General features: G+C 36.3%; 1 protein-coding gene across 2 annotated transcripts in view; it reads right to left on the bottom strand.

The window, feature by feature from the left end:
• Nucleotides 1–4,648: 4,648 nt before the first annotated feature.
• LAMA3 (laminin subunit alpha 3) overlaps nucleotides 4,649–25,782 on the bottom strand; it is a 130,063-nt gene continuing 108,929 nt past the window's right edge. For both annotated transcript variants that reach the window (XM_087931160.1, XM_026699292.2), the window contains exons 61-75: nucleotides 23,466–23,582; nucleotides 16,670–16,797; nucleotides 15,396–15,516; nucleotides 14,982–15,122; nucleotides 14,736–14,866; nucleotides 14,246–14,377; nucleotides 12,916–13,057; nucleotides 11,255–11,415; nucleotides 10,451–10,640; nucleotides 9,183–9,326; nucleotides 8,734–8,893; nucleotides 8,383–8,513; nucleotides 7,189–7,282; nucleotides 6,207–6,326; nucleotides 4,649–4,905 (exon numbers count right to left, since the gene is read on the bottom strand). In XM_087931160.1, the coding sequence (XP_087787286.1) occupies nucleotides 4,760–4,905; nucleotides 6,207–6,326; nucleotides 7,189–7,282; nucleotides 8,383–8,513; nucleotides 8,734–8,893; nucleotides 9,183–9,326; nucleotides 10,451–10,640; nucleotides 11,255–11,415; nucleotides 12,916–13,057; nucleotides 14,246–14,377; nucleotides 14,736–14,866; nucleotides 14,982–15,122; nucleotides 15,396–15,516; nucleotides 16,670–16,797; nucleotides 23,466–23,582 (2,058 nt within the window). In that variant the 3' untranslated portion in view covers nucleotides 4,649–4,759. The remainder of the gene's footprint in view (nucleotides 4,906–6,206; nucleotides 6,327–7,188; nucleotides 7,283–8,382; nucleotides 8,514–8,733; nucleotides 8,894–9,182; nucleotides 9,327–10,450; nucleotides 10,641–11,254; nucleotides 11,416–12,915; nucleotides 13,058–14,245; nucleotides 14,378–14,735; nucleotides 14,867–14,981; nucleotides 15,123–15,395; nucleotides 15,517–16,669; nucleotides 16,798–23,465; nucleotides 23,583–25,782) is intronic.

Here is a 25,782-nt window from a genome sequence, read left to right as displayed (position 1 = left end):
GAAACGTCTTGCATTGTACTAATGTAGCCTTGTGTACTAAGTTCAGTATACGAAATAAAATTCCCCTGCTAATCCTGTTAGGTTTTTTTATGTAATTGAATGAGGAGGGGAGGAAGTAGGATTTAATCCTTTACCCAAAACAACAAAATATGTTGTGCTGATCCTTACTGTCATTCCAAATCAGAAGAAACTGGATGCTGAACTTAATCTGAGGCTACAGCTGACAAATGCTATAGCCTGCTTGAGAGAACATTGCTTTCAAGAAAGACATATCTTTTGTATTTGAAAAACAAAGCTGTGCATGATTTGTACATCAAGATTCTAGGGTTCAGAAACGCTATACTAAAGCATGATTGAATTCAAGTATTTTTAAAGGTTATAATTAAACAAGGTATTTAATATATGAGTATTATAGTCATAATCAAGTCCTAAAGGCAGTGTTTTGTTCACTAGATTACTGAATGCACAGTTCCTTTCTAGAGTTAATAACGCTAAATATCTAAAAATCTAAATCTTAAATCTAAAAGGGAAAGCTCATTCTTTCTTTCTTCTTTCTTCCTTGATAATTTTTTTTTCCAATTCAGAAATCAGGAAAGCAAAAGAAGGGCATATATCTTCGTAAGAATTCCAGTAAAGCACCTGCAAAAATGTTTTGACCTGCCTTGGAGAAAATACAGATGGCCAAAGCGGAGCCAGTTTGTCAAGTACTCCATTGGAGTGTTTGCGAGAATAAAATATCCATTTTTGATCACCTTTCATTTTTCTCATTTTTAATTACATGTTTCCTTATAAATGAAGAAATTATGCTTAGAGGGTTGATAAAATTGTCATAAAACCTTAGAAAAAGTTATGATGGCTAGATTTCATTGGCTGAAACAAAAGAATGAGCAATCATAGCAAAAAGGATTTGTTGCAATATTCTGTTGAATTTCCATAGTGTGACTTAGATATTGTAATTTTTCTAGGCACATTTGAAGCTTTCCTTGTGCAAGAGAAGAATGTTTCAGCTGACTTTCGGAAGCAGGAAACTAGAGAAAAGGAAGCATGGGAAAATAGTAGGACGAATAATTGCTAGTTGCAGCTGCAAATAGACACTTGTTTAATGATACATTAGATGCATATGAATGTGCTTGTTCCCTTTTTTAGTCACCAGATGTTTGTATACATATTATACAAAGTGGAACAAGAGAAGAGGGCAGGGATGATTAGAAAGCAAAAGAAACTGGTAGGAACAGCATCAGCATGGCTCCTTTGTCCTGTGGTAAAACATATTGTTGAATTTTACTGCTATGGAGTGTATTACTTGAACTCATAGATGGTTTACAAAAAAAATGTGATGAATTATACAAGTAAGCCAAAGCACAAACCTAATATACCAATAAGTGCTAATTTATCTTGGGAGGTTTCTCCATTTTAATATGCGAAGAGATTGCCTGTCCTAAATGTGCTTGCAGTTCTTCAGGTACATGGTTTAGGGGTGATCTTGGTGTTGGGAATGGGAATAGAATAGAATAGAATAGAATAGAATAGAATTGAATTGAATTGAATTGAATTGAATTGAATTGAATTCTTTATTGGCCAAGTGTGATTGGACACACAACAAATTGGTCTCCGGTGCATAAACTCTCAGTGTACATACAAACAACAGAGTAAAATAAGATACCAATAAGAGAAGGTAGTAGAAAAGATGAGAAGGATAATGCTTAGGAGTGCTTGTGGTGACTTTTCATGCCCTTTCCTACATTGCAACAATCGAGCTGAATGCTTCGTGAAATATTAACCTATCTTTAGACTATTTTAATGTGGACCTATTCTTGTATTTGTCTGAAAGTTATAGAAGGTGTAGTAGGTGCAACGTATGATCTTTTGCAGGGGTGGGATTCAAATTTCTTAATAACCAGTTCTGTGGGTGTGGCCTAATTTATGGGTGTGGCTTGATGGTCATGTGACTGGGTAGGTGTGGCTTGCTGACTGGGCATGGCTTGGTGGTCATGTGACTGGGTGAGCATGGCTTTTATGAAAATATTATAAATATTTATGTAAATATTGATTTTTTATTTAAAAAAAGAGCAACTTTTACCCAAAAGCAGGCAAAGCAGGCAGGCGGATTGAGTTGCTCACAGAATCAAAGATTAATTTAGAGATCTATCTGCAATCGCTTACCTGAGTCTGTCACATAAAATTTGTTTACAAGCAAACTCAGAAATTTGCAAGCAAACAAACTCACAAAATTAATTCACAACACACCATGTATGTAAATATTGAATTTTTTATTTTTAAAAAAGAGTGACTTTTACCCAAAAGCAGGCAAAGCAGGCAGGCAGATTGAGTTGCTCACAGAATCACAGATTAATTTAGAGATCTATCTATCTGCAATCGGCTATCTGAGTCTGCACTGAAAAGCTCCAGTCCTAAGGAAGGTTCGGCTCTGCTTTTAGATTAGCTAGAAAGCAGGAAATCCAAGGATTTCCTGCTTTCTAGCTAATCTAAATCTCTTGGCAGACCAGAAGGTCGGGGGGAAAAAAGGAAAAATAGCAACTTACCAAACCAGGCAAGTTGGAAGGCTTCCATGCCAGGTAAGGAGTGAGTGGGCGGGGAGGGAGGGAGGGGCCAGCCAGTGGAGCGATTTGCCAGTTCTTCAAACTGGGGACCATTGTGCGTGCAGCATTTGCAAGAAATCATCAGCTGTGCCACCTGGGCAGCTGACAAGTGCACGGGTGCTCAGTATTTGAAAATCCTCGTTTCCTGCTTTTTCAACCTCAGCTGTGCCACACAAAGCATCTGAGGAGGAAAAAGTAGGGAATAAAGGACAGCCTAGAGCCCAGGCAGGCGAGTGGGCTAAACACTGAACCAGTTTGGTGTCAGCTGATCTTTGCAGCTACAGGTTCTATAGAACCAGACCAAACCGGTAGCATCCCACCCCTAATCTTTTGTTTATTATTCAATGGTGTGAAATAGTTTTCATAATCCTCTGAGATTTCTGGTGCAAGCCCTATTGAATACAATATTTGTGCCAAATATATTACTGTGGCAATTCTGACAGTCCCATTTCCCATAGTTAAGCACAGACCACATATGATCAGGAATTCCCTGCCCTGCTTGTGGGAAGGGGGCAGGAAACATCAGAAATAGTGATCAGGTGATCGCAGGGATGCTGCAATAGCGGGAACTTTGAGGACCAATCACCAATACCATTTTTTCAGTGCTGTCGTAACGTTGAATAATTGCTGAATGAATGGTTTTAACCTGAGGACTATTCCAAATTTAACCTGTATTCCTATTTTTATTACACTCAATAATGTTATAAGAGTATAACTTCTGGAGGTCCTCAGAATGTCTCCAAAAGTTGTTACCAGACTGTAACTTTAAATGTGTTGTAAGACAAGAAATATTAAATATATAAGAATAATCATATTATCTGAACTAAGTTAAAATTAAATTCCTCTGTGTCCCAGCATCACCCATTTTGGGGGAGAATAGTAGTGCAGCAGCAGCAAGGGAGTAGGCAGAACCAGTTCTCAAATATTTATCAGCATACCACCAGGTGTCCCTCTGCATTATGCCACAACCATCTTAGAATTATACTGTTTTAAGACTGGAGACATGCAACCTAGAATTACAAATGGGATTAATTTTTTAAAACTTGAGTTCTTCTGGTGAGCAAGAATTGCAACAAATGGTAGCATAACAGGTCTGCTTTTCAACATTTATTCAACATTTGAGTGCCAGATATACTTTGCTGCTGATGCACTGGTGTAAACGGGCTTTCAAGAATGGAAGCACCATAGGATTACACAGCTAATATTTTTGACTTTGAGTTTATTATAATAAACATTTTTTTAAAAAAATTGGTAGTATAGTGATGGCATGCTTCAGTTGGTTATTCCTAATTAGTATTTCTTAATTTTTTAAGTGGTCAGTGCAATATATAGGTTAAAGAAAATTTGTAAGAAACCCTGCATAAAATTACAATCTAGGCTATTTATAAATCATTCAGCCAAATTATAAAATTATATTTTTAAAAAAGGCTTTTGATTGCAGATCTTCCAACTTCAGGTTGAGGCTCTCAAAGGATTAAACCACCTTCATTTTCTTAACACAAGCAAAATATGTTCAGATTTCTATTATACAAAAGCTAAATTATATAAATTTACCCTATACACTCATTGTCAGTATTTAGTCAAACTTTTGGAAGTATGGAAGTATGTAAGTGCAATAAACATAGTGATATTTTCAAAAAAATTCCAAAATGAAAATTGCATTTGTTTGGTCATAGAACTCTTGAGACTATCACCTCCAGTATGCCAAATATCTTAAAGTGCTTCATACTCAATTTAAATTATTTTTTATTAATTACTCAATGTATATTTCAGTGTATTTTTCCACATTTTATCTGTGAAATCCAGTTCTATTTGTGTCCAAGGAATCTTCCAATTCTTATTTTGGGAGTTCTTTTCATTTCAGAGCCTTAGGAGTCAGCATTTTGTCAGTGCAATTGCTCTAAGTATATACTCAACTGTTGTTGAAAGCAGAATATCACCATATTATATTAGAAGGTCATTTTATATTTCAAGTGGCTTTATCAAAGACAGTTTGTACATAGGACCACAAAAGCTTCAAGAAACCTCAAAGAAAGACAACACAGACCTCAATTATGAAAACATATATTTGAACTGTGATGGAAACAAGGGCAAAAGACCATAGAAAGAGATCAAACCATATTTTGGCTACCCATATAGCACATTAAATGATGGAGCAGTTAATAGGCAGGACACCCTTCCAGGCTGACAACACCATGAATGTTTGACATTTTGTTTAGTAAGATAGATTTGTCATTAATTTTCATATTCTTTAAACAGCCAAGGAACACATCCTGAATTGGAAGCCATGGTGTTTCCAAATTAACTGTAAAGACAAAGTACAAAAATTGATTATATAATGTATGAACAATTGGATATTGTTGAAAATAACAGTCTGATAATATTTTTATCCACATATATTTGAATGAAATATGCTGTTCTTGTTTCCATTTAAAGCAAGCTGGTAATGATGCATAGCAATGCGATTATCATTTTTTTGAATTTGCATAATACATATTAAATATAGTCTGCTATAATATACATATAGGAGCCATTTCTCTGACACAGTTATATAAACTTTGTGAAGAATTAAGGAACAATGACAATAATAATAATGATGATGATGAAGTAGCTAGCTGATTTGCTTTCTCCCTCTCTATTAACACATATATTCACAATAGTACACTACAGTGGTGGGATTCAAACTTTTTTTTACTACCGGTTCTGTGGGCATGGCTTGGTGGGCATGGCTGGGGAAGGATACTGTAAAATCTTCAGTCAGAGGTAATATTTTCTGGTTCTCCAAATTACTCAAAATTTCTGCTACTGGTTCTCCAGAACCGGTCAGAACCTGCTGAATTCCACCTGTATGATACCATTGTCATGTATGCACACATACGGAAAGGAACAATGTACAGAGGTACCATAAATTTCCTAAAGTGCTGGTTCAAGATTATACTGTAAATTTTAGGATATAGGGTTCTGACCAGTTCTGGAGAACTGGTAGTGGAAATTTTGAGTAGTTTGGAGAACCGGCAAATACCACCTCTGACTGGAGATTTTATAGTATCCTTCCACTGCTATGCCCACCAAGCCACGCCCATAGAACTGGTAGTTAAAAAAAATTGAATCCCACCACTGGTATCATAATTATATAGTTGTAATTAATATGTCTCATTTAAAACTGTATGTAAGAATTACAACAAATCCTGACCAATATTTAGAATGCATGATTAGACGGGACTGTAACTATTCTTCTGCTACACTTGTGCCCAAAAGATATTGTTTCCTCTGACCAACATCACTACCAGTTGCATTAAATAAAGGAAAATAGAATCAATAAAATCTTCCTTCCTGATAAAAAAAATACCTAGTTAGAACAGGGCCATTTCTCAAAATGATAATAAAACCCCTGCTCTTGAGTAATCTGATTATTTTTCACCCCGAGCTCCTGCACATGTTTATTTTTAAAATGATAATAATGTCCATTCAGGCAATTAACAATGGATTTTGTTTTGATCATCAGAGAGAGGAATGTTCATAATGGATGAGACAGAAACTTAGCTGTTTTTAAATGAGGATTATCACAGTTACTTATTTTTCTTCCAAAACAAAGAAATCTCATACCTGGAACTCTTCCAAAATAGAGTGGCTGAGCATGGCTGGTAGAAAGCTTAGGTGATAGTGCAGCAGTATAATTTCTGTTTGTGTCTACATCTAAGTAGATAATATTCTGCTTCTGAGACACTGTAAAAATAAGATGAATAAATCAGTTCCATATTCCCCCCGAAACAATAGCTGACTAACTACAAATAAATAAATACATGCTTTTCCTTCAATTCTATTTCTCAATGTATCTGAAAATAATTTGCTTTATAACATTCTAAGTTAATCCTTTCAGTGATGGGTAAATGCAGTAATCATGAAATAATTCTAAGAGGGAAGTTATGCTGCACCATGAAATATGTCTCATATTTAAATGTTCTATTAATATCTACCTCCAAATTGCTCTTCCCCATTTATTTATTTTAAAATGTATACTGTGAGCCTCCCTGCCTATCCAACTTTACAACTACTCTTATAGAGTTGATTATATTTTTATCTTGCAAAACTTGAGTCTTGAACCTTTTGCAGAAAGAAGCTCATTAAGGAGAAATAAATCTCAAGGAAAGCAGGCTAAAACATAAAAATTCCCTTCTCCCATCTATATTGTAAAATATTCCTTCTCCAAATGATAATTTTCAAAGGAGAAAATAGATGTTAGGCCAATATTATATTTAGATGACATACAATATCATTTGGTCTTCAATCATACTTTTTTGTCATACAAATTTAAGTTACCGCATTCATGTATTTATCTAATATTCGAATGATGAAATATATCAGAAAATTATCAAGGGTACATTATAAGGAAAACAGCAAAAATAATTATGCCAACTTTCATAAAACTTTGTTATCAATAAGTTGTTTTAGGCAAACCTCTAGTTGTCTATAAGGATTACTTTGAAAGAGTTAAATTTGTCTCTTGGAAGTTCTTTGTGAAGTTCTTTCACATTGACTTACACTTTGCCCTCTCCTTAAACAAATAATGAATGAAACTACACTATACCTGCTACAGAGTGCCACTGTCCATCGCACAGAGATTGCTGAAGTGTGACTGACAGAGAAAATTCGCCAGCACCATTATTACCAGAGGCAGTGAGCTGACAAAAGGAGAACACTTTTCAATTACTACCAACAATAAGAATACATTTAAATATAAAAATACACACAAGGAACACATCTTTGTCAGACTTTCTGAGCTATACTAATATTATCAGCACTTTTAGAAATAGACTGCTGTTCTTCAGATTGCTATGCTTCAGGAAGGTTACCATCTGTTGAGAGTTCCCGGAGAAAACTTTAAAATTCTGTATTTCGCTAACCTGAAGCTTTTCAACAGGTTTCCCCCTGGGTTGGACTGCTAATTTTACTGGTCTCTGGCAACTTAGAACAACACACATACAGGAGAGTAAGCCAGCTAGTACTGCCATTAACATGGGAAAGGGATAGATTTTATCAATCTCAGAAGCATCCACCATATGTACATCTTGTACCATAAAACTCAACAGTAATCTTTTAATATAATTCCATCCAAATACTGTTTATAGAGGACACCCTTCGTCTTCCTTTTTTGGTGGGAGGTCAGGCCAGACTTAACATTATCGTATGATTTGTGTACTGTGGTCTAATATCTCAGTTTGTAAAAATAAAGAATATGAAAACCACATCTCTGTCAAATTTCTATTTTGGGGGATGATGGCTTTATCTGGATTGATGACTGAATATTATAGGTATTCAAATAAAAAGACTACCATGGAAGGCAAAGCTAATTACAAAATATTTATTTCTCAGAGAGGCAAACTGAAGATTTTCTATGTCATTTTGTCAAAATCCAAGGGTACTTTTATCATTTCCTCTTTATTTTTTTCCAAATTCACCCTCTAATAAGTCCTCGGTTGCACCATTTCATTCTTAAAGAATTCTTAAGGCCTGTGTAAAGCCAGAAGCATTCTAGGAAATAAAGTGATGGCCGGACTTCCTTTGCTTGACGCCAGTTTCCCACTTCAAATCCTTTTAAGTAATCAGATGAGTCAAAGGGCATAATAGGCACACCAGCAATATATTGGGCGACCACAGCTATAAAAGATCCCTCAAAATGGTCATGCATTTCAGGAACTCCAGGCCAGGCTCATTCTCTCCCTCCCAGCCCCACCACAATGGAACATTTGAGATAAGAGAACAAGACAAAAATCATTCCTACCATGCCTCCTTTCATGTAAAGAGTTAAATAGTTTTGTTGATTGCTGCCAGCATGAATTAAAATGCCAGTGAAACTTCTTGGACGTATGCTAAATGCAATCCTATATTCGATGTTTATTAAAAAGGTATTTTCTGGAATTAAAAAAGGAATAGTTCCATTCAAAAGAAAATTAAAAGTATTGCTCAGTTTCACACTGCTTCATTCAAGAGTTCTTTGAGTAGCTATTTAATAAAAGAGAGAAGCTCTATGGATTCCTTCCTGTGTATCCATAGTGCTGTGCTCATGTGGTAGGAGGACAACATGCATGCAGAATTTTAGATCAGCTTAAATAAATCCTTCTATTATACTCACCAATCACAATATATCCTCCTTCGTTGAAAAATGAAACACCATTCTCCAAAATATTGTCCAAGCAAGGTAGGACACCATTGCTTTTCTGGTAAGTATACATGTGTTTTCTCCCAACTTGAAAGTTTCTCAAGCAGCCCACAAAACTCTTCTTTGGAATATTCTGAAGATACATACACCCAACATAGATTGGAATAATAATATTAGTATATATATGCTATATTACAATCTTCACCCCATGGAGTTTATAGGGTAAGATTAGTAGAGGTCTGGCAAAATGAAGACAGTCCAGTGACAGTCAAGTGAAAAGATGACATGCATATTATACTTTAGCTTTCCGTTAATAACAAAGAATTGAAAGAGAAAAAGAAACATTTGCTGCCTTGGCAATTATAGATGATCTGGGGTAAAAAACCACTTAAATTCATATTGGACAACTTCTCCTTTTTTACCTGAATGTTTAATGGTGGAACAGCTCCTAGATATATTGATGTGTTTATCTGGGAATAAGGATAAGAAGATGGTAGGTTTTCTTCCCGAGTCTTCAAACCATCAATTACCAGGCGTATTTTCTTTTCACTCATGCTGAATGCCACCTTTTCAGAAGAGAAACATAATCTTAAACCGACATATCAAATGGTGATTAAGGAATACTTAATTGACCTTAGATTTTAAAAAGCACATTTTAAAAATAAACACAACAAACAAATAAAATCTGCTGAATATTCACAGTGTATTGAAAGCAGAAGCTATTTATACATTTAACTATATATTGGGTTTTGAGGCTACCTGATTCCAAAAAAGCTCTGGGAAACTTATAATATTTAAAATATGTAACCCAAGAAGCATGGCTGCCCACACTGAACCACATCAGGAACATTTAAGAAATGTTTGTCAGAGTACTCCAAATCCTCGAACACCAGGCATAGGAACCAAGCCAGGTCTTAAGAGACTTCCCAAATTCTTGGAGAGTAGGAGATATATCTATCTCTAGGGAGGGTCAGGACTGCAACAGAGAAGACATGTTTCTTTGGTGGCACATGATGACAACATTTAATAAAGGAAGGGGCCTAGAGCATAGCGGACAGACAGAACTGGAGATCGAATAACGGTTGGCAGCATGGTTCTTACAAACACATTAGAATAGGATAGGATAGGATAGGATAGGATAGGATAGGATAGGATAGGATAGGATAGGATAAGGGAAGGGAAGGGAAGGGAAGGGAAGGGAAGGGAAGGGAAGAGAAGAGAAGAGAAGAGAAGAGAAGAGAAGAGAAGAGAAGAGAAGAGAAGAGAAGAGAAGAGAAGAGAAGAGAAGAGAATTCTTTATTGGCCAAATGTGACTGGACATGGAAGGAATTTATTTTGGTGCATATGCTGTCAGTATACATAAAAGAAAAGATACGTTCATCAATAGTCAAGAATCATAAGGTACAACACTTAATAGTCATAGGGTACAATAAGCAATCAAATCATCACTTAAATTTTTTAGAAGAATGTTTGAATCTCAGTGAAAAACAATCTTAAAACTTGAAACATAAACAGATTTTCATTAACCTGTTTTTTTTGGGGGGGGGGAATCTAATTTTAATTAAACCTTTTATATAGTGAAAGCATTGCTGACTTCTGGTGTTGAATGTCTAGACATTGTGATAAATTGATATACTCTAATAAATAACTAACAGCTGTTTAGAAAAAAACATAAGCCACCCATCCTCACCATATGCCATTGTCCATCACTGTATTTGGCTTTGCTCTTGATTTTTATCTTTTTTCCATCATAGGCAACTGCAAGGACATAGCGTCCTTTTGAAAGGTAAAGAGCAACATATCTGTTCCCCATCTGATCTCCCATGAAGAAGACCATTCCCCTAGAGGATGATGTACGAACATCAACAGCAAAATGGGATCTTGAATACACAAACATATAAAAATAAAAATCAGAAAAGGCAGAAAAAGAGAAAGCTATGTAGAAATAGAATGTGTTTTACTTCTCATTTCTGTTACTATTAATGCTCTGCTTCTATAGTTTTTATCTGGTTTGCATTCTGGTGTTTGTAAAAGAGAGTTGGGGTTTGCTAAAAATTATCTACTGAGCTTCTAAGTTAGAGATTTTAACTGGCTGCAGTCATAAAGCTGAAGCCATATTATCGTAGAAATGATCAAATGCCATATTTTCTTATACTACTTCTATTAAACATAATTTGTTCTTTAGGACCTTGTCTGAAAAAAATTACTTAAGGTAATGAGGAACACAAAATATAAGCTCACACAGCAGCATATAGACACATTGTGTATCACAACAAGACTAAACATAGGATCTAGTTGCCAGCCCTCCCATATAAACATCCATTCAATGTGTGTATGAGAAAGGAGAAGAGAGAGAGAGAGAGAGATCGTACACATATGATCATGTATACATATATGTATATATTCCAATGGATCAAAAGCTTGGACTTTACTTGAGGCTTAAATTTCAGATACTGCTTTCTACTTAGAACAAAATAACAATTCATCCCATTACCTGTCTGTTGATGTTTGGGATACTGAAAACAACAAATAAGTTCCTGGATTATTGCCAAAGTGGTAAGCTTCAGGGACAAAATTTAACTCAACATGTAAAGGACAATCATTCTTGTTCTGCTGTCTATTTGAATCTGTCAGATAGCCAATATTTTTCCTCTTCTGGAAATGGAAATAATATGTACATATATATATTTAGAATTGATGGAATACAGGAATACAAGATAGAGGTTTATTACGAAGAAAAGCATTCAGGGTTATATTTTTCTTATAATAATCATGATTTCACTTCTCCTTTAGGCAGAATGGGCAACAACTATTATTACTATTTGGATTATCAAAAATTTCACTTTATTTCTTAGTTCCAGTCACAGATCTTAAGACATTTTTAGAGATATCCTTCAATTAATTAGTACCAGTAATCTGATCCTATTATCTTCTAAACTTTCATTCTGAAATGTTTATGTCTCATTTTATATATCATTTAGCTTCTGTTCTGTTCTTTAAATTATACTTTATATTCCACTAATTTGGAAACCAACAAAATAACAGAAAGGGATATTGTTTGATTTTATGATTGCAAATTAATTGTTATAAGATGTAAAAAAAATTCACTCTATAACGATTATACCATGTTTAAAGAATTCCTTTTGTATGTTTGAACAAGTCTTTTATTAACACTAGAAAACTGTTTAGAAATTGGGGGTATATATACTAACTTACATACTTAATTTTACTTTATTCTTATTATTTTATAAATGGATTATAGATACAATTATAATTCAATGAACAAGTTATCCTTACTGACTAGTGCTACAATCCTGAATGATTCTTATTAAAGGTAATGACACTTGCAAATGACAGCATTGTAAGACAGCAGTCTATCAGTTTATGAAAATTACTGAGATATCATTTTTAGTTAAAAAAAAAAAGAGGGGTCTATAAGGATCTTATACCATTTGCTTTTAATTAAATACCATAAATATATATTCATATATCTTTCATATATGGTTATCCTCCACTATCTCCCAGAGTTTGCCCAAATTCATGATCACTGCATTGATGACACTCTAACCATCTCATCCTCTGCCATTCCCTTCTCCTATTGCCTTCAATCTTTTCCAACATTAGGGTTTTTTCTAACAAGTCCTCTCTTCTCATTAGGTGGCCAAAAAAATGAGCTTCAGTTTCAATTGTAGCTTATAACCAGACTGCCGAGATACAAGTGGTGGAGGATGTTTCCCATCTCATCTAAAATCCGTGCACAGACATGTTATATTGAATTATATTGAATTATCTCTAACTGCTCTTCCTTGAACAGATGCTATCTTAATGTTGATAATTTGCTATTAATTATGGGACAATACTGCAGACACTGTTCTGAATATATGTGCTCTAATTGTGTCCCTATCAGTTGCAGTTGGTATTTAGGCTTATAATTTTTCAGTATCAAGTGAAGATTTATTCCCTCCAAATTTTGGTTGAATTTTACTGCTGCTGTTGCATTCTTTTTGTTGCTTATAATTTTACATGGTCCTGCTGTTTATTTTCTGTATTATTTTTCATGATAAAAATAGGTAATAGCAAATTTTACATACAGTTGTACAGTATAACAGAATTCATAAAAATTAAATAATTTTTTAACAAAACTTAATTTCCAACCTTTGAAATCTTTGGATGGTGTCTATCTGGTAATTCTTTCAACAGCATTGGCTTTTGTCGTTCTGGGATCATACAAAACCCTAGAGACACATTTGTCCTAACCGAATCGGTTAAATTTTGAACCTGAGCAGGTGACTGTGAACTAGTATGGAGATAAAAGTATAATGATACTGATTATTGCATATATAGATTATTTAAGAAAAAGAATTTGCTGAAAGCAAAGCATGATATGGATAAAGAAGGATCATAGGAATAACAAAAAAGGCTTATTTCAATATATTCAAAATAAAAGGAAAAGAATAAATGAACTAGCTGTTCATCTGAATAATACATTAGCTGCAAACTTGGAAAGGGAAGGACTGAAGTTTTTTAGAGGCATGGACAAGAGCTGCCTACCATATTTACTTTGAATTTAAATCTCCAGGACCACACAGGACAAAGTATTTTTCTAAAATTAAATAAATATTTTTAAAAAGAAGAAACAAAACCCTATCTGGTCTTAGAGATTTGAACTCAAAGTAAACAGGCACAGACAAAACACTAAGATACACTACAAAATGTATTTGATGATGTGATACAGTTCTAATCACATGTATATTGTATACTTTCTCCTGGATCACAATTGATTAAAAAATGATGACTAGCACTCTGTCTAAATATAGCCTTATCTTCTTCTAATATGGCATGCTACTGTAAATCTGTTTGGTCATTAAAACATAAATGAAAATCTATATTCCACTAAAACCCTTGTAACTGTAACTTTTAACTGGATGAAACGGTGCATCATAGGACAAACCTTTTCAACCAAGGTACTCAAAAGCATTAACTTACAGAATGCAGGGACCCATTATTCCCACAGGAGTGAAATTTTGGAAAGTTCTTGCTGTTTCAGTGCTGCTGCACTGCTGCTGTACAGCATCATTGCCATAGTCATGTGGTCTTCATTTACAACATTCCCTAACATCTTCCCACAAATCAGTAGGGAAGCAGAACAGAACAGAATAACAGAGTTATTCTGGCAAGATTGCAGGGAAAAAGAGATCACATGACTGGCTAATGGTGGGAGCATATTAGTGGGTTTGGAATTGCAACTTCCTTCCTGGGAAGTTTGCAGAGAGAAAGTCAATGGGAAACTGTGCGGGGAAGGTCACAAGTTGCTCCCATACCCATACAATCCCTGCCAGTCCCTTTGCACTTGCAAATATATCTGAAAGGATGATCCAATGGGTCATTGGGTGTTTAGTACTTTTAAAAATCATGTTGAAATTTTTGTGGTTTGCTCTATTAAATAGATTACCATATATAAACTATGATTACATAATAGATTTACCGTTCAATAAAGATATTGGACATACACCCTTCAAAGTTGTTTCCACCCAGTTTTATTGGTCGATTCATTGAATTTCTTTCAGGAGTTACAACTGTTTTTGAGTTAGGCATATCATCAAATAATAGCTTCAGCCTAGGAGGACAAAAATATACATAAAAGTGAAATTATCATGGCAAAACTATTATAATACAGAAATAATAGTTAATTATTTAATTAAATCATTTATACATCCCCTTCTAGGAACTGTTACTGAAGCTCTCATTATATACCACATCACTATGTAGTTTGGCTTACAAACTAAATGCCACCCCAACACAGTAATTTTGTATTTTGTTATTGATAATGTTGTCATATTCAAAAATACCTCTGTGAAAAACAAATCATTCTCAGAATCCAAATCCAATGACATATTACTTCTAATGCAGTTTAAGCATTCACAAGCATCAAATTAAACAATAAAATTATGTTTTGACCAAAGCATCAAACATACGTATCGTCTTCTTTTATCACTGTTATGTAATGCATTGAACCAATTTCACATTTTTTGCTGGACTGGATTTCTTCATCAGCCAGGCTTACAATTACATAGCCATTTCTTAGGAAAACGGTAAAATCGGCAAGCTGAAAGGAAGAAAAAGAAACAGACATATTTTTTTAAATATTGAGATTTTGCATTTGTAGGAAACCAATTTGACTGTATTTTAAAAGACAGCAAAAGATAATTAACCTTTCTTACCCGTATATTATAACTTAATAGCATTCCATTAACTGCCAATGTGTGAAAACCAAATCCAACTTGGAAATTATCAGGGAATGGAAAATCTTGATCACTTAAGTCGAGAACTCCATTCTTGAAAAAGTTTGCAGTTCTCATCAGCTAAAAAATACAAGTAGATGATAAATATTTTCTTTTTAAAATGAAGTGAGTAATCTTTATTCTGGTTACTTCTCTATTATTTATAATAAGATTAACAGATCTCTCATATGGTGAGATTTATACATTTCTGGATCATATAGGACCATAAATCCCATTGCAAGTCTTCTTTTAGAAATATTTAGAGGCATTATGATTAAATAATTAAAAGGAATTATGATAAAAAGAATTGTGAACATTATGGAGTAATGCCAAGTAATAAAAGAAGTGGTTTACCTTCCAGTCATCCGGGCATTTTCTGCTGACACCAAAACTGTCAGAGAAGCTTATAGAACGTTCAAATGAGGTTTTAATATTCTTCATGCACCCACGAAATGGTGGTGTGGATATATTAAACCTGCTTTCAAAAATAAGTAAATTACAGCAACCAGCAAATCACAGTTTTAAAGTTGGTATTATGGAAATATCTTGTCTTTTGTCATTCCACTAGCAGAATGAATTCCATAAACTATATTTGCAGTTGTAATTGCCTCTTTGGTCTAGTATTTGGTCTTGGCACCAGGCTAGGAAGCAGGGAACCATGGTTCTAGTCCTGCTTTAGGCATGAAAGCCAGCTGTTGATTTTGGGCCAATCACTGTCTCTTAGTCCAGTCCACACACAGGGTTGTTGGTGGGGGAAATAGGAAAAGGAAGAAGCATTAACTATGTTAACTGCCTTAAGATATTTATAAAAATAATAAAGGTGGGGTAAAAAAATCCAATAAATACTGTAAATAAACTTTGCAATGGCTGTAAATCAGGGTAAAGAATTTACACCCTCTTTGAAGTTGTTTGAAGTTTAATTCTAAGTGTCTGTGGTGACCGGACTGTTGAAAGCAGAATTAACCATACAGGAGAAAATAAATGATTCTTACTTATCTCTAAATTATGTTTGTGTGCTTCTCTTCAAAATATATATTTATTCAAAGAATAAGGTATTTTTAAAATTATATATAGAAAATAAACTTTTTTCTTAGCACTATTTATAACTGCATATGTTTAAACCAAATGCATTTTTTGTACGAAAAAAAGTATACTATGGAAAATTCTGGAATCCATATATATATTCTAAAACTGTAATCACGCCCCCTGAAAAGTCCTTTCTTTTTTGGGAAAAAAAAATATTATGATTGTATGTTATCCCCAGATCATTTGAACGGCAAGCTCAATTTCCAGAAAGAAAAACTTCACTTAAAAATTCTTCATTCCAGCTTAGAAGAAAGAAAGAATTATTTAGTCATCCAGCTGGATGTTCTATTCTTGCTGTTAACTTACATCAAGCATGAAGAACTTTTAACCTATATCAAGCCAAATGCACCTCAGTCACTATATAATGTTGCTTCTAGATGATGACAATATCCATACCAGGCATCAATTCCAAACCCAAGAAAGGCAACAGTCTCTAGCTAAACCACAATCCAGGGGCCAGAATGCATTCAGCATGGCCAGGGCCTAACATGCACCCTCACCACTCTGCACCAGTCCCTATCTTCAAGATGGTTGTCACTCACCGTTCTCTTAGAGAGGTCGGAATTCCTCCCAAGTAATATGATTTAAAATGAAATGTCTTCACGATGGCATATAATCTAAGTTTGTCAACCCCAAAAATATATTGTTTGGGGGAAATGTGTAAAATAACCTGAAACAAATAAAACAATCAGATTTAAAGCTTTTTGTGTTATGCATTATTTCATTATGATTTTTAACATTTACAGTGACAAGTAGTGTATTATTACCAATATTGTGCCTTTTTATATATTTTGAATTAGTTTTTAATAATTAATTCAAACAATAAACTATTAATATTATAGGTAAAAAACAAAAATTAAGACAATACCGAAGTATATTTAGTCAATAGGAAACATAAAATCAGCAAGATAAAATCAGCGGAGAGAGGAAACCCGAAGTGCTCTTTTAAAATAGAGGGTTTTTAAAAGGCCCCAGCACAAACTTTGCAAGAAAGATATATTAGCTTCTAGTTCTTTTCTAAAAGGTAGAAAATGTTGATATGGCCAACAAACATAAAGCATTTTCATTTTGCCCCCTTACCCTCAAATAATGACTTAAAAGCATTTCCCTTGAACAACAAAGGAACTTCTGCATTATGCAAATCTTTTATCCTATTACCTTTTATTTTGATACCATCAAGTCCTAATGAGGATTTAAAATTGTTTAAATCTCTAAGACCAATTAACTGAATGTGAGAAAGATATAAGATAGTGCAGACCCTTGGTTAATATAGCAATAAAAGAATAAATGGACTTTTGCTAAAGAATGGCTACAAAATGGAATTTGAAAAAAGATTTACTGATTTTCACAGATTGTCTCTTAACTGCTACTCCATCCCAGTTCTAAAATGATTCCTGACAGGTATTCCTAGGCTTGGATTCTGAGACTGTTCTTCAAACTTGCCTTTCCATATGTGCAGATGGAACTATAGAGAAATATTTCTCAACTACTATAGAATAGTTGAAAACTTTCCGCCTACAAAGAGGAAAGGCTGCCATCCTTTGACTGGGAGTTCTATGCCACAATCCTCAGAGAGAGATTCAGGCATTAGGCTTGAATATTATAGGCAGAGGGTACATAAGCAGCTGGGGTAGTATCTGCTGGAAGCAACCTGTTCCGGACTAGCAGGCTCAAAAGGCTGCAACTCTGATTGGCCCGCTGATAGCGGATCGTGATTAGTCGCCTCAGACTGATCCGATTGGCTAGTAAACGGGCTGCCGTGATTGGTCTAGCCAAGCGCGGCAAACTCAAATCACCGTCATTGGCTGCCTAGCCACAGCCAGCCCTATATAAGGGGCTGCTGCAGCTGGGATATTTCGCTCAGATCTGAAGTCACTAATAAAGAGCTGTTGTTGCTATCTGAGTCTTGTCTCCGTCCTTGAACCTATCCTCCCAGATCTAACACAACCTACATATGATGTCTTTGTTCTCAGGTCTGCATAAAAACATTCTGCTGCCTGAGGCAAACAATAAAACAGCACTCCTTACCTTTATAACAACCCGAAAATGGTTTTGTTTATTCAGGAGGAATAGGAAAAGAGAACTGTTCTTCACCAACTGCTACTGGAGACATTTCTTCATTGCTGGCTGACCCTGTCCATTTCCTACCTCTCGCATAAACACTCTGCTGAATATTAAATCATGTTTAGGCTTTTCCCAAGCTAAGTGCCGTCTTCAACTCCTAGAATTCTCTAGCTAGCATAGTCATTACTGAGAAGCCTAGTGTCAGCTATGGAATTCATTGCTGCCACATAGTTGAAGAAAGTGGGAGTGGGTGATGTTAATTGAGCAGCTCTTAGTAGACAAAATATATTATTTTTGATAGTTCAAGGTTACAGAGTGTTGCGCAGAAAGAATTAAAACTAACTTTGGGATTGGTGCACGTGATCTGGTCATGAAGAAAAAAGGAGATGGGTTGTAGCTTGGGACTTTGTGGGGAAGCCAGGAAGATTTAGTTCCGGATTTCCCCAGTATGTGTCGGGTACTGTTCTAAAAAAAGTACTTTGAGATGGCGTGTGTCTTGGAGTTACTGACAGAAATGGATCTTCCCTGGAACACGGACAATAATCCGGAACTGTAACAACTTTAAGCTCTCCCAAGAGGGAGCTATCAGGGGTGCTAAACCCCAGGATTTATTCCGTCAATGGATCAATCCGAAGAATCAGCCAACATGGGAGGTGAGACAGAAGGGCATTGGGGGAGGGGGGCACTGGAAGATTAATTGAATCCCCCAGCCCCACTTTGAAGGAGTTAGGGCATGTGGAAGAGAGGCAAGATTTAGGAGCCCAGCCCGAAGAAACAGATTCCTGGAGAAGTTGTCAGATGGACCAGAGAAAAAGCTGCCCGGAGAATTCATCCCATTAAGCCTTTTACATACTGCAAAGGAGGCATATTGGAAGTCCAATTATATCAGAAGGCCAACAGGATTGAATTACAAGGGAGAAACGAGAGATGCAGACAACAACAGGTATGTTGCAATCTCCAAGTCCTTCTCCCCCACACCCAAAAGGAAATTTACCCCTTGCAGAAAGTATCCCTCCAGGGTGGCGATTCTATCCTGGTCAAGGGTGAATTCAGTACCAGTGGATGCCAGTGCCAGCAACGTCCTGGCCCCAGAGAGAATCAGCGATCCCTTCCCAACAAAGAGATCTGTATGGGCATCAGGAAGCAGCCACCCACCTTTCCTCATGCAGGGAATGAGGCCAGACCAGATGCAGTTCAAGGCCAATTTTGATGGGCACCATGAACATTTATCTTATTTCCTCACTCAAATCTGGTCTCACATAGACCAATTTGGAGACCAATATGCAACCGAACGTGATTTAGTTACTGCAATAACAGATCGGATGAATGAGGGGGATGCTTCTGACTGGGTGGTGCAATTGCACTATGAACAGGCCCCAGAACTACAGGATGTCAATCTGTTTCTTCAGTTGCTGAGACTCAGATTTGAGAATCGAGACAGTGGCTGAAAATGAGGACAAATTAATGGAAAGGAAACAGGGCAAGCAACCCTTATCAGATTTTATATGGGACTTTAGAAGGGTCACAAGCCACCTCATAGATTGGCCTGAAAAATTAATCTTGCGCTATTTTAAAAATGCCACTGACCCAAAAGTAAAGAAGGCCTGTGACATTAGGGGAATACCAGAGACCCTGCAAACATGGTATGTGGCCACCCTCAATTTAGACCGCGACATCAACCAACAAAAAAGACCCCTACCTGAAGGCCTTCGTAGGAGAGCTGTGGCCAGGTGACAGCTGACCCGACCTGCTGAACCTGCCTCCGCCCAAACCACCAGAATGATAAAGTGTTATCATTGTGGACAGGGTCGCCATAGAGCAGCCAACTGTCTGGCCCCCACACCTGTTCTACAAGCTCCACAACCGAGGTCTGATACAGCCACCAGGGGGCAGAAAAGTCAAGGGAAGCCCCCTGACACTAACCGCTTTACTAGACACACCATAGAAGGTCCTCTCCATGCAGAAGGGAGCAACAAACTTCCAAACCAACCCAGCCTCCCTGGACACCCAGACAAAGATAATCCTATGGTGAGTGCATCCATCACACCTTTTATCATCAAAGTGAAGTTAGTGGTGCCTGACATGGGGAGGCAGGGGAATAAAAAGCTGTCATAGATACCGAATGCTCTAGATGCCTTATTGGGCTCCCCATTGTTGGACAATTGGGCATGTGCTGTCCAGACAGTTTATAGTTAATGGGATTTGGGATAGTTAGTTAGGAATTATGAGCTGTCCCCTTAAGGGAATGCATCATGGTAAATGTAGTTAAGGTATCCTGGGAAATGTAGTCCATGTAATGTGGTCACATCTGTAACCCTGATTGGTCACTAAATTGACCCTTGTTGGGTTGGCGGAAGCTCCCTTACTCTTGCCTGAATCTATTACCATGCAGCTGCTTCAATCATCATGGGGTTGAGACCTTATCTTTCTACACCACAATTCAGACATGAAAAGGATTGGACATTAAAGAGAACCTCATCATAAATGTGAGTTGACAGGATGTCTGATGAACCAATAAAAAAGACTTTGTATGGATGCTTTGTGGAGTTGATCTGTCTGCTTTATGCCATCCAAATATTAATAAGCAGAACAAACAACTGGGCATAAAAACTAAACCATTAAAACACCCAATCAGATTTGAACAAGTGGGTGGGACATTAATTGGAGGGACCCCAGCCACCCAAATGACAGAGTTAATCAAACTGGAGATGGGTCCTCACCGCGAACTCATATGTTTTATAGTAGCTCCAAGAATGTCAAAATCTGTCATATTGGAACTTGCTTGGCTAGATAAATGGGCTGCTACCATCAAGTGGGAGGATGGATTCCAAAAAATCATTATTGGAGTGGAGCACTGCCCCACTTCCTCCCACTAAGAAACCACCATCCAACCTGGGCCCAGAAACTGAAGCAGCAACCACTACCTCAGACCTTCTTCCAGGTACTCCCCAAGTGCCCAAACAATATAGAGACTTGGCTGAGGCATTCAGTGAAGAGGAATGTAATGTTTTACTGCCCCATCAAGCCACGGATTGCACCATAGAATTAGAACCCAGGGCAAAACTGCCAAAACCAAAGATGTATTCCATGACACCAGCTGAAATGACTGAATTGAGGAAATACATTGATAGCAATTTGGACAGAGGTTTCATTGAACCTGCCAAATCTAAGTTGGCTGCTCCAATGCTGTTCAAAGAAAAGAACGATGGCAGATTGAAATTATGTGTTGATTTTAGGGGCATGAACACCGCGTGCATCAAAAACATGTATCCTCTCCCCCTTATGAAATACTTATTAAACCACCTGTCAAAGGGCAAGGTCTTCACCAAGCTAGATCTGAGAGAAGCTTACTACTGAGTCCGCATAAAAGAGGGAGACAAACGGAAAACAGCCTTTAACAGCCCTTTGGGTAGTTTCCAATTCTGAGTCATGCCTTTTGGACTTCATGCGGCCCCCGCAGTATTTATGCAACTCATCAATGAAGTGTTACATCTGCACCTGTACCAGGGGTCCTCGACTACCTGAATGACATCCTTATATTCAGCAAAACCATCAAGGAACATGTCAAATTTGTCAGACAAGTCCTGAAAAAACTTTTGGCCGACAAGTTATGTGTAAAACTGTCAAAATGTGAATTCCACAAGGAGTCTCTGGATTACTTAGGCTATCAAATATCCAACCAGGGAATTGAGATGGAACCTGGAAAAGTGAAAGCCGTGCTGGACTGGCAACCCCCCAAAACACGAAAGCAACTTCAAAGCTTTTTGGATTTTGCCAATTTCTATAGACAACTCATTCCTTCTTTTGCCAAGGTTACCCTCCCTTTGACAGAGTTATTAAAAACAGGCCCTTCACCCACCAAACCGAAGTCCAGTCAACCCCTTGCTTAGAGAATGAACTATCAGAAACCTTTTGAAACCTTAAAACGCTTCTTTGCAGCTGAGCCCATTCTCTAGCACCCAGACCCAACCAGACCTTTTATAGTCCAAGCTGATGCTAGTGATGTGGCGGTAGTGGCTGTTCTGCTACAAAAGGACTCTCAGAACTGACTGATGCCTTGTGCTTATGTGTCCAAAAAGCTAATGGACACAGAGCGAAGATGGGAGGCCTGGGAGAAGCATTTGCAGTATGATGGGCTTTGTTGACTTGGAGGCATTTCTAGAAGGGGTCAAGGAACCGTTTGAGGTGTGGACTGATCACAAGAACCTCGAGGCTCAAAAGACACCTCGGAAACTATCACCTAAACAAGTCCGCTGGGCTCAATACTTCAAGCAGTTCAACTTCAACATGAAATACAGTATATCCCCGGAGGGAAAAATATATTGGCAGACGCCCTGTCCAGGAAACCCCAGTTTGTCAGTCACTGAGAGGAAATAGTGAAGGCTTTGATATCAGAAGCTCAATCTGCAGGCCAAATAACCACTCAAGGCCAAGCCAATCACAACCCCAAACACCTGGAAGACAAACTGACCATGGAGTTGAAAGCAGCCCTATTGACCAATCCCTGGTTTGTGGGGCATCAAATCAAATTAGCAATGAATGAGGGACTGGCTTGAAAAGTAACTAAACTTTATGTGCCTGCAAACCTAAGACTAATGGTACTAAAGCGTAGCCACAACTCATGGCTGGAGGGACACTTCAGGTTCTTAAAAACCCTACATTTAAGGTGTTTGAGAAAATATAATGCGGAATCTGAGAAAAATTGGTGCACGTGATCTGGTGATGAAGAAAAAAGGGGATGGGTTGTAGCTTGGGACTTTGTGGGGAAGCCGGGGAGATTTAGTTCCGGATTTCCCCAGTATGTGCCAGGTACTGTTCTAATAAAAGTACTTTGAGATGGCGTGTGTCTTGGAGTTACTGATAGGAATGGAACTTCCCTTGAATGCTGAAACCTAGATGTTGGAACCCACCCATCTTCTGCATACCTGATGACACTAAGGTTGGGCAAGACTGTCTTAGAACCTTCTGATATCAAGAGTCTGATAATATGGAGGTTTCCAAACATGTTAATCCAACTTCCTGGGAACTTTTTGTCTGGAGGGGCAAAGCCAAAATATGAAAATTTTGGTGGTGTCCAATCTCCTACATAATGCTTCCTTGTGCTGACATATACATTTGGAAGCAATGCCACATATTTGTTTTAAGAGTAAACTTTTAAAATGTCCATATATGTAGCTAAGATTAATGAAATAGCTAGCATGTTACAAAGGGGTATAAGTAAACATTTTCATAATGATAACAACTCTTGAGATTGTTTTGTGCAGAGAAACTTACCGGATTTTCTGCTACATTGTTCATGCTTCCATTTAATATTTCTCTCGGAGGTTGTGAATCAACTTTGTATGTGAATATTGGGCTGCCATTTTCAATTCGTAAACTAATAAACTTGTCCTATAATCCAGAAATAATGTTTTATGCAAAATAATAAACAAATAGGCATTAACTGAAAGGCATATTTTCTTTTATTCTAAATAACATCTAATATATATATCTTTTCCTAATAGTCTGATTGTTTCAGCTTTCATATTTAAAAGAAAAAAATGCATTGTTCCTTAGGAAGAGAAAGAGGACAATCTTTTCCCACAGATTTGCTGAATTACAATTCTAAACATTATTGTGCAACAACTGGACAGTATTGGGGGGAATGACTGATTGAAGCCAATAAAAAGCAACATTTCCACATATAACTACAAATCCAAATATTTTTCATTTTTATTCTATGAGAAAGCCATAATAAAGAAATAATGCATCTTTCTGCTTTGTCATTTGACTACTAGTTTCTATCACCAGATAATTAGAAGATCTGGAACCTGAAATAGGAATTTTATACATTTATTTATTTATTTGATTTGTCAATTGCTTACAAGATACAGGTATAAGAATAAACATAGTTTTGAATACATGAGATAGATACTTATAAGAAAAATAAAAAGAAACAATAGGACAGGGACAGTAGGCACGATTGGTGCGCTTATGCACACCCCCTACAGGCCTCTTAGGAAGGGGGTGAAGGTCAATAGTAGACAGTCTAAGGTTAAAGTTTTTGGGGTTGGGGGAAGAAACCACAGAGTCAGGTAGAGTTTTCCAAACATTGACCACTCTGTTCCTGAAGTTGTATTTTCTGTAGTCATGAACGCATGCTTATGAACACAGGCAACAATTGTCCTACATTTGTTTGAACATAGGCCAAGACTAGCAAAATATATGAACTAAAAGGGCAGGGATTCTAACAGATGAACCTTGCATTTTGCTTACTGACATTCAAACTCAACCACCCTTCCTATATCTTTCTTTTCTTCAAGTGAGGCAGTAGCTCATGAAGCATCAGGGATTGGATCTGAGTGCTCAGTCTGATCTTCATATCTATACTCAGACAGTATAATGATCAATTTTCCATTTACTTAGCAAAAAAAAAACCCAAACAAATGACTTAGCATAAAGTTGTGAGAAAATTAAGGTTATGTTCCAAAAACTTCAATGGAGTTGGCATCATAAGGGCTCAGGAGGCATTACTAAGCTGATCTGCTTGACACAATGTTAAGATCTGAAAACTGATATTCAGAAAATACTATGAAATCTAAGTTACATGCATGTAGCCTAAAGGAAAAAATAAATTTTCCAGCTCCACAGTTTATGGCTTTATAACTTTTCATGCCATATTTTAATATTCCTAGAATAGTGAGAAAAACAATGGAGATGTTTACACTATTGTAGTTTTATATCTATTTATACTTCTACATAGTAAAATATATATTACTAAGTATATTCCTGAATGGATTAACTAAATTTATTGCAGTTAACAGATATTATGCAAATTACAGCTGAGAAAGTAAATTTTCAACATTTCAATATATATATATATATATAAAATATTTTATAAATTGTTCCCTTTCTTTTGGGATTATGCTAGTTAATAGAATTATTTTATGAGATGCCTTTACTATTGTTTAAATCAAATATTATTGAAGAGACCCTGGAGATGGGTGCAAAATATAAACCGACAGCTCAATTTTCCCACTCAGATGGCCCCAACTCAGAAGACAACTTCATCTACCAACAAACTCCACATAATGGAATGAATAAGGCTTCTGGTGACCACTGATTTGCTAGACATTTTCTATAAATTTTCATTAAAAAATTTAAGCAGTTATTCTTGTTTATTTAAGTCTTAAACTATGAATAAAATAATTGGGTATTTTAAAGCTTCACCCAGATGCATTTAGGACAACATCATCCCTTAACAGGAAAGAAAAAAGATTTAAATGGATTAAGAATAATCTTCTTTCGATGGATGAAATTTAGACCCTGGATTGAAGAGTATAATGTACATACATACACAAATATACTATACAAATATACATGCATACATTCTGTACATAAATACATATATAATAGATCTCTGAGATACACTTCCACCAAGTCTGTTTCTTTATATCACAAAACTATTAAAACTGTTTATGAATAATTTTTCAAACAATACAGTGTATGTTGGAATCTGAAACAATCAGTTATTTGAATCTGTGTTTCAAATTATTTTCAATGATAGGTTAATAGATACTAATCTTGGGTTAGTATTGACCTATTTACATTG

This window comes from Pseudonaja textilis, chromosome 3, assembly GCF_049901715.1.
Source record: "Pseudonaja textilis isolate UNSWEBS1 chromosome 3, rPseTex1.2, whole genome shotgun sequence".
Classification (NCBI taxonomy): Eukaryota; Metazoa; Chordata; class Lepidosauria; order Squamata; family Elapidae; genus Pseudonaja; species Pseudonaja textilis.
Note: the sequence above shows the minus strand (reverse complement) of the source record. Positions and strands in the feature narration are given on the sequence as shown.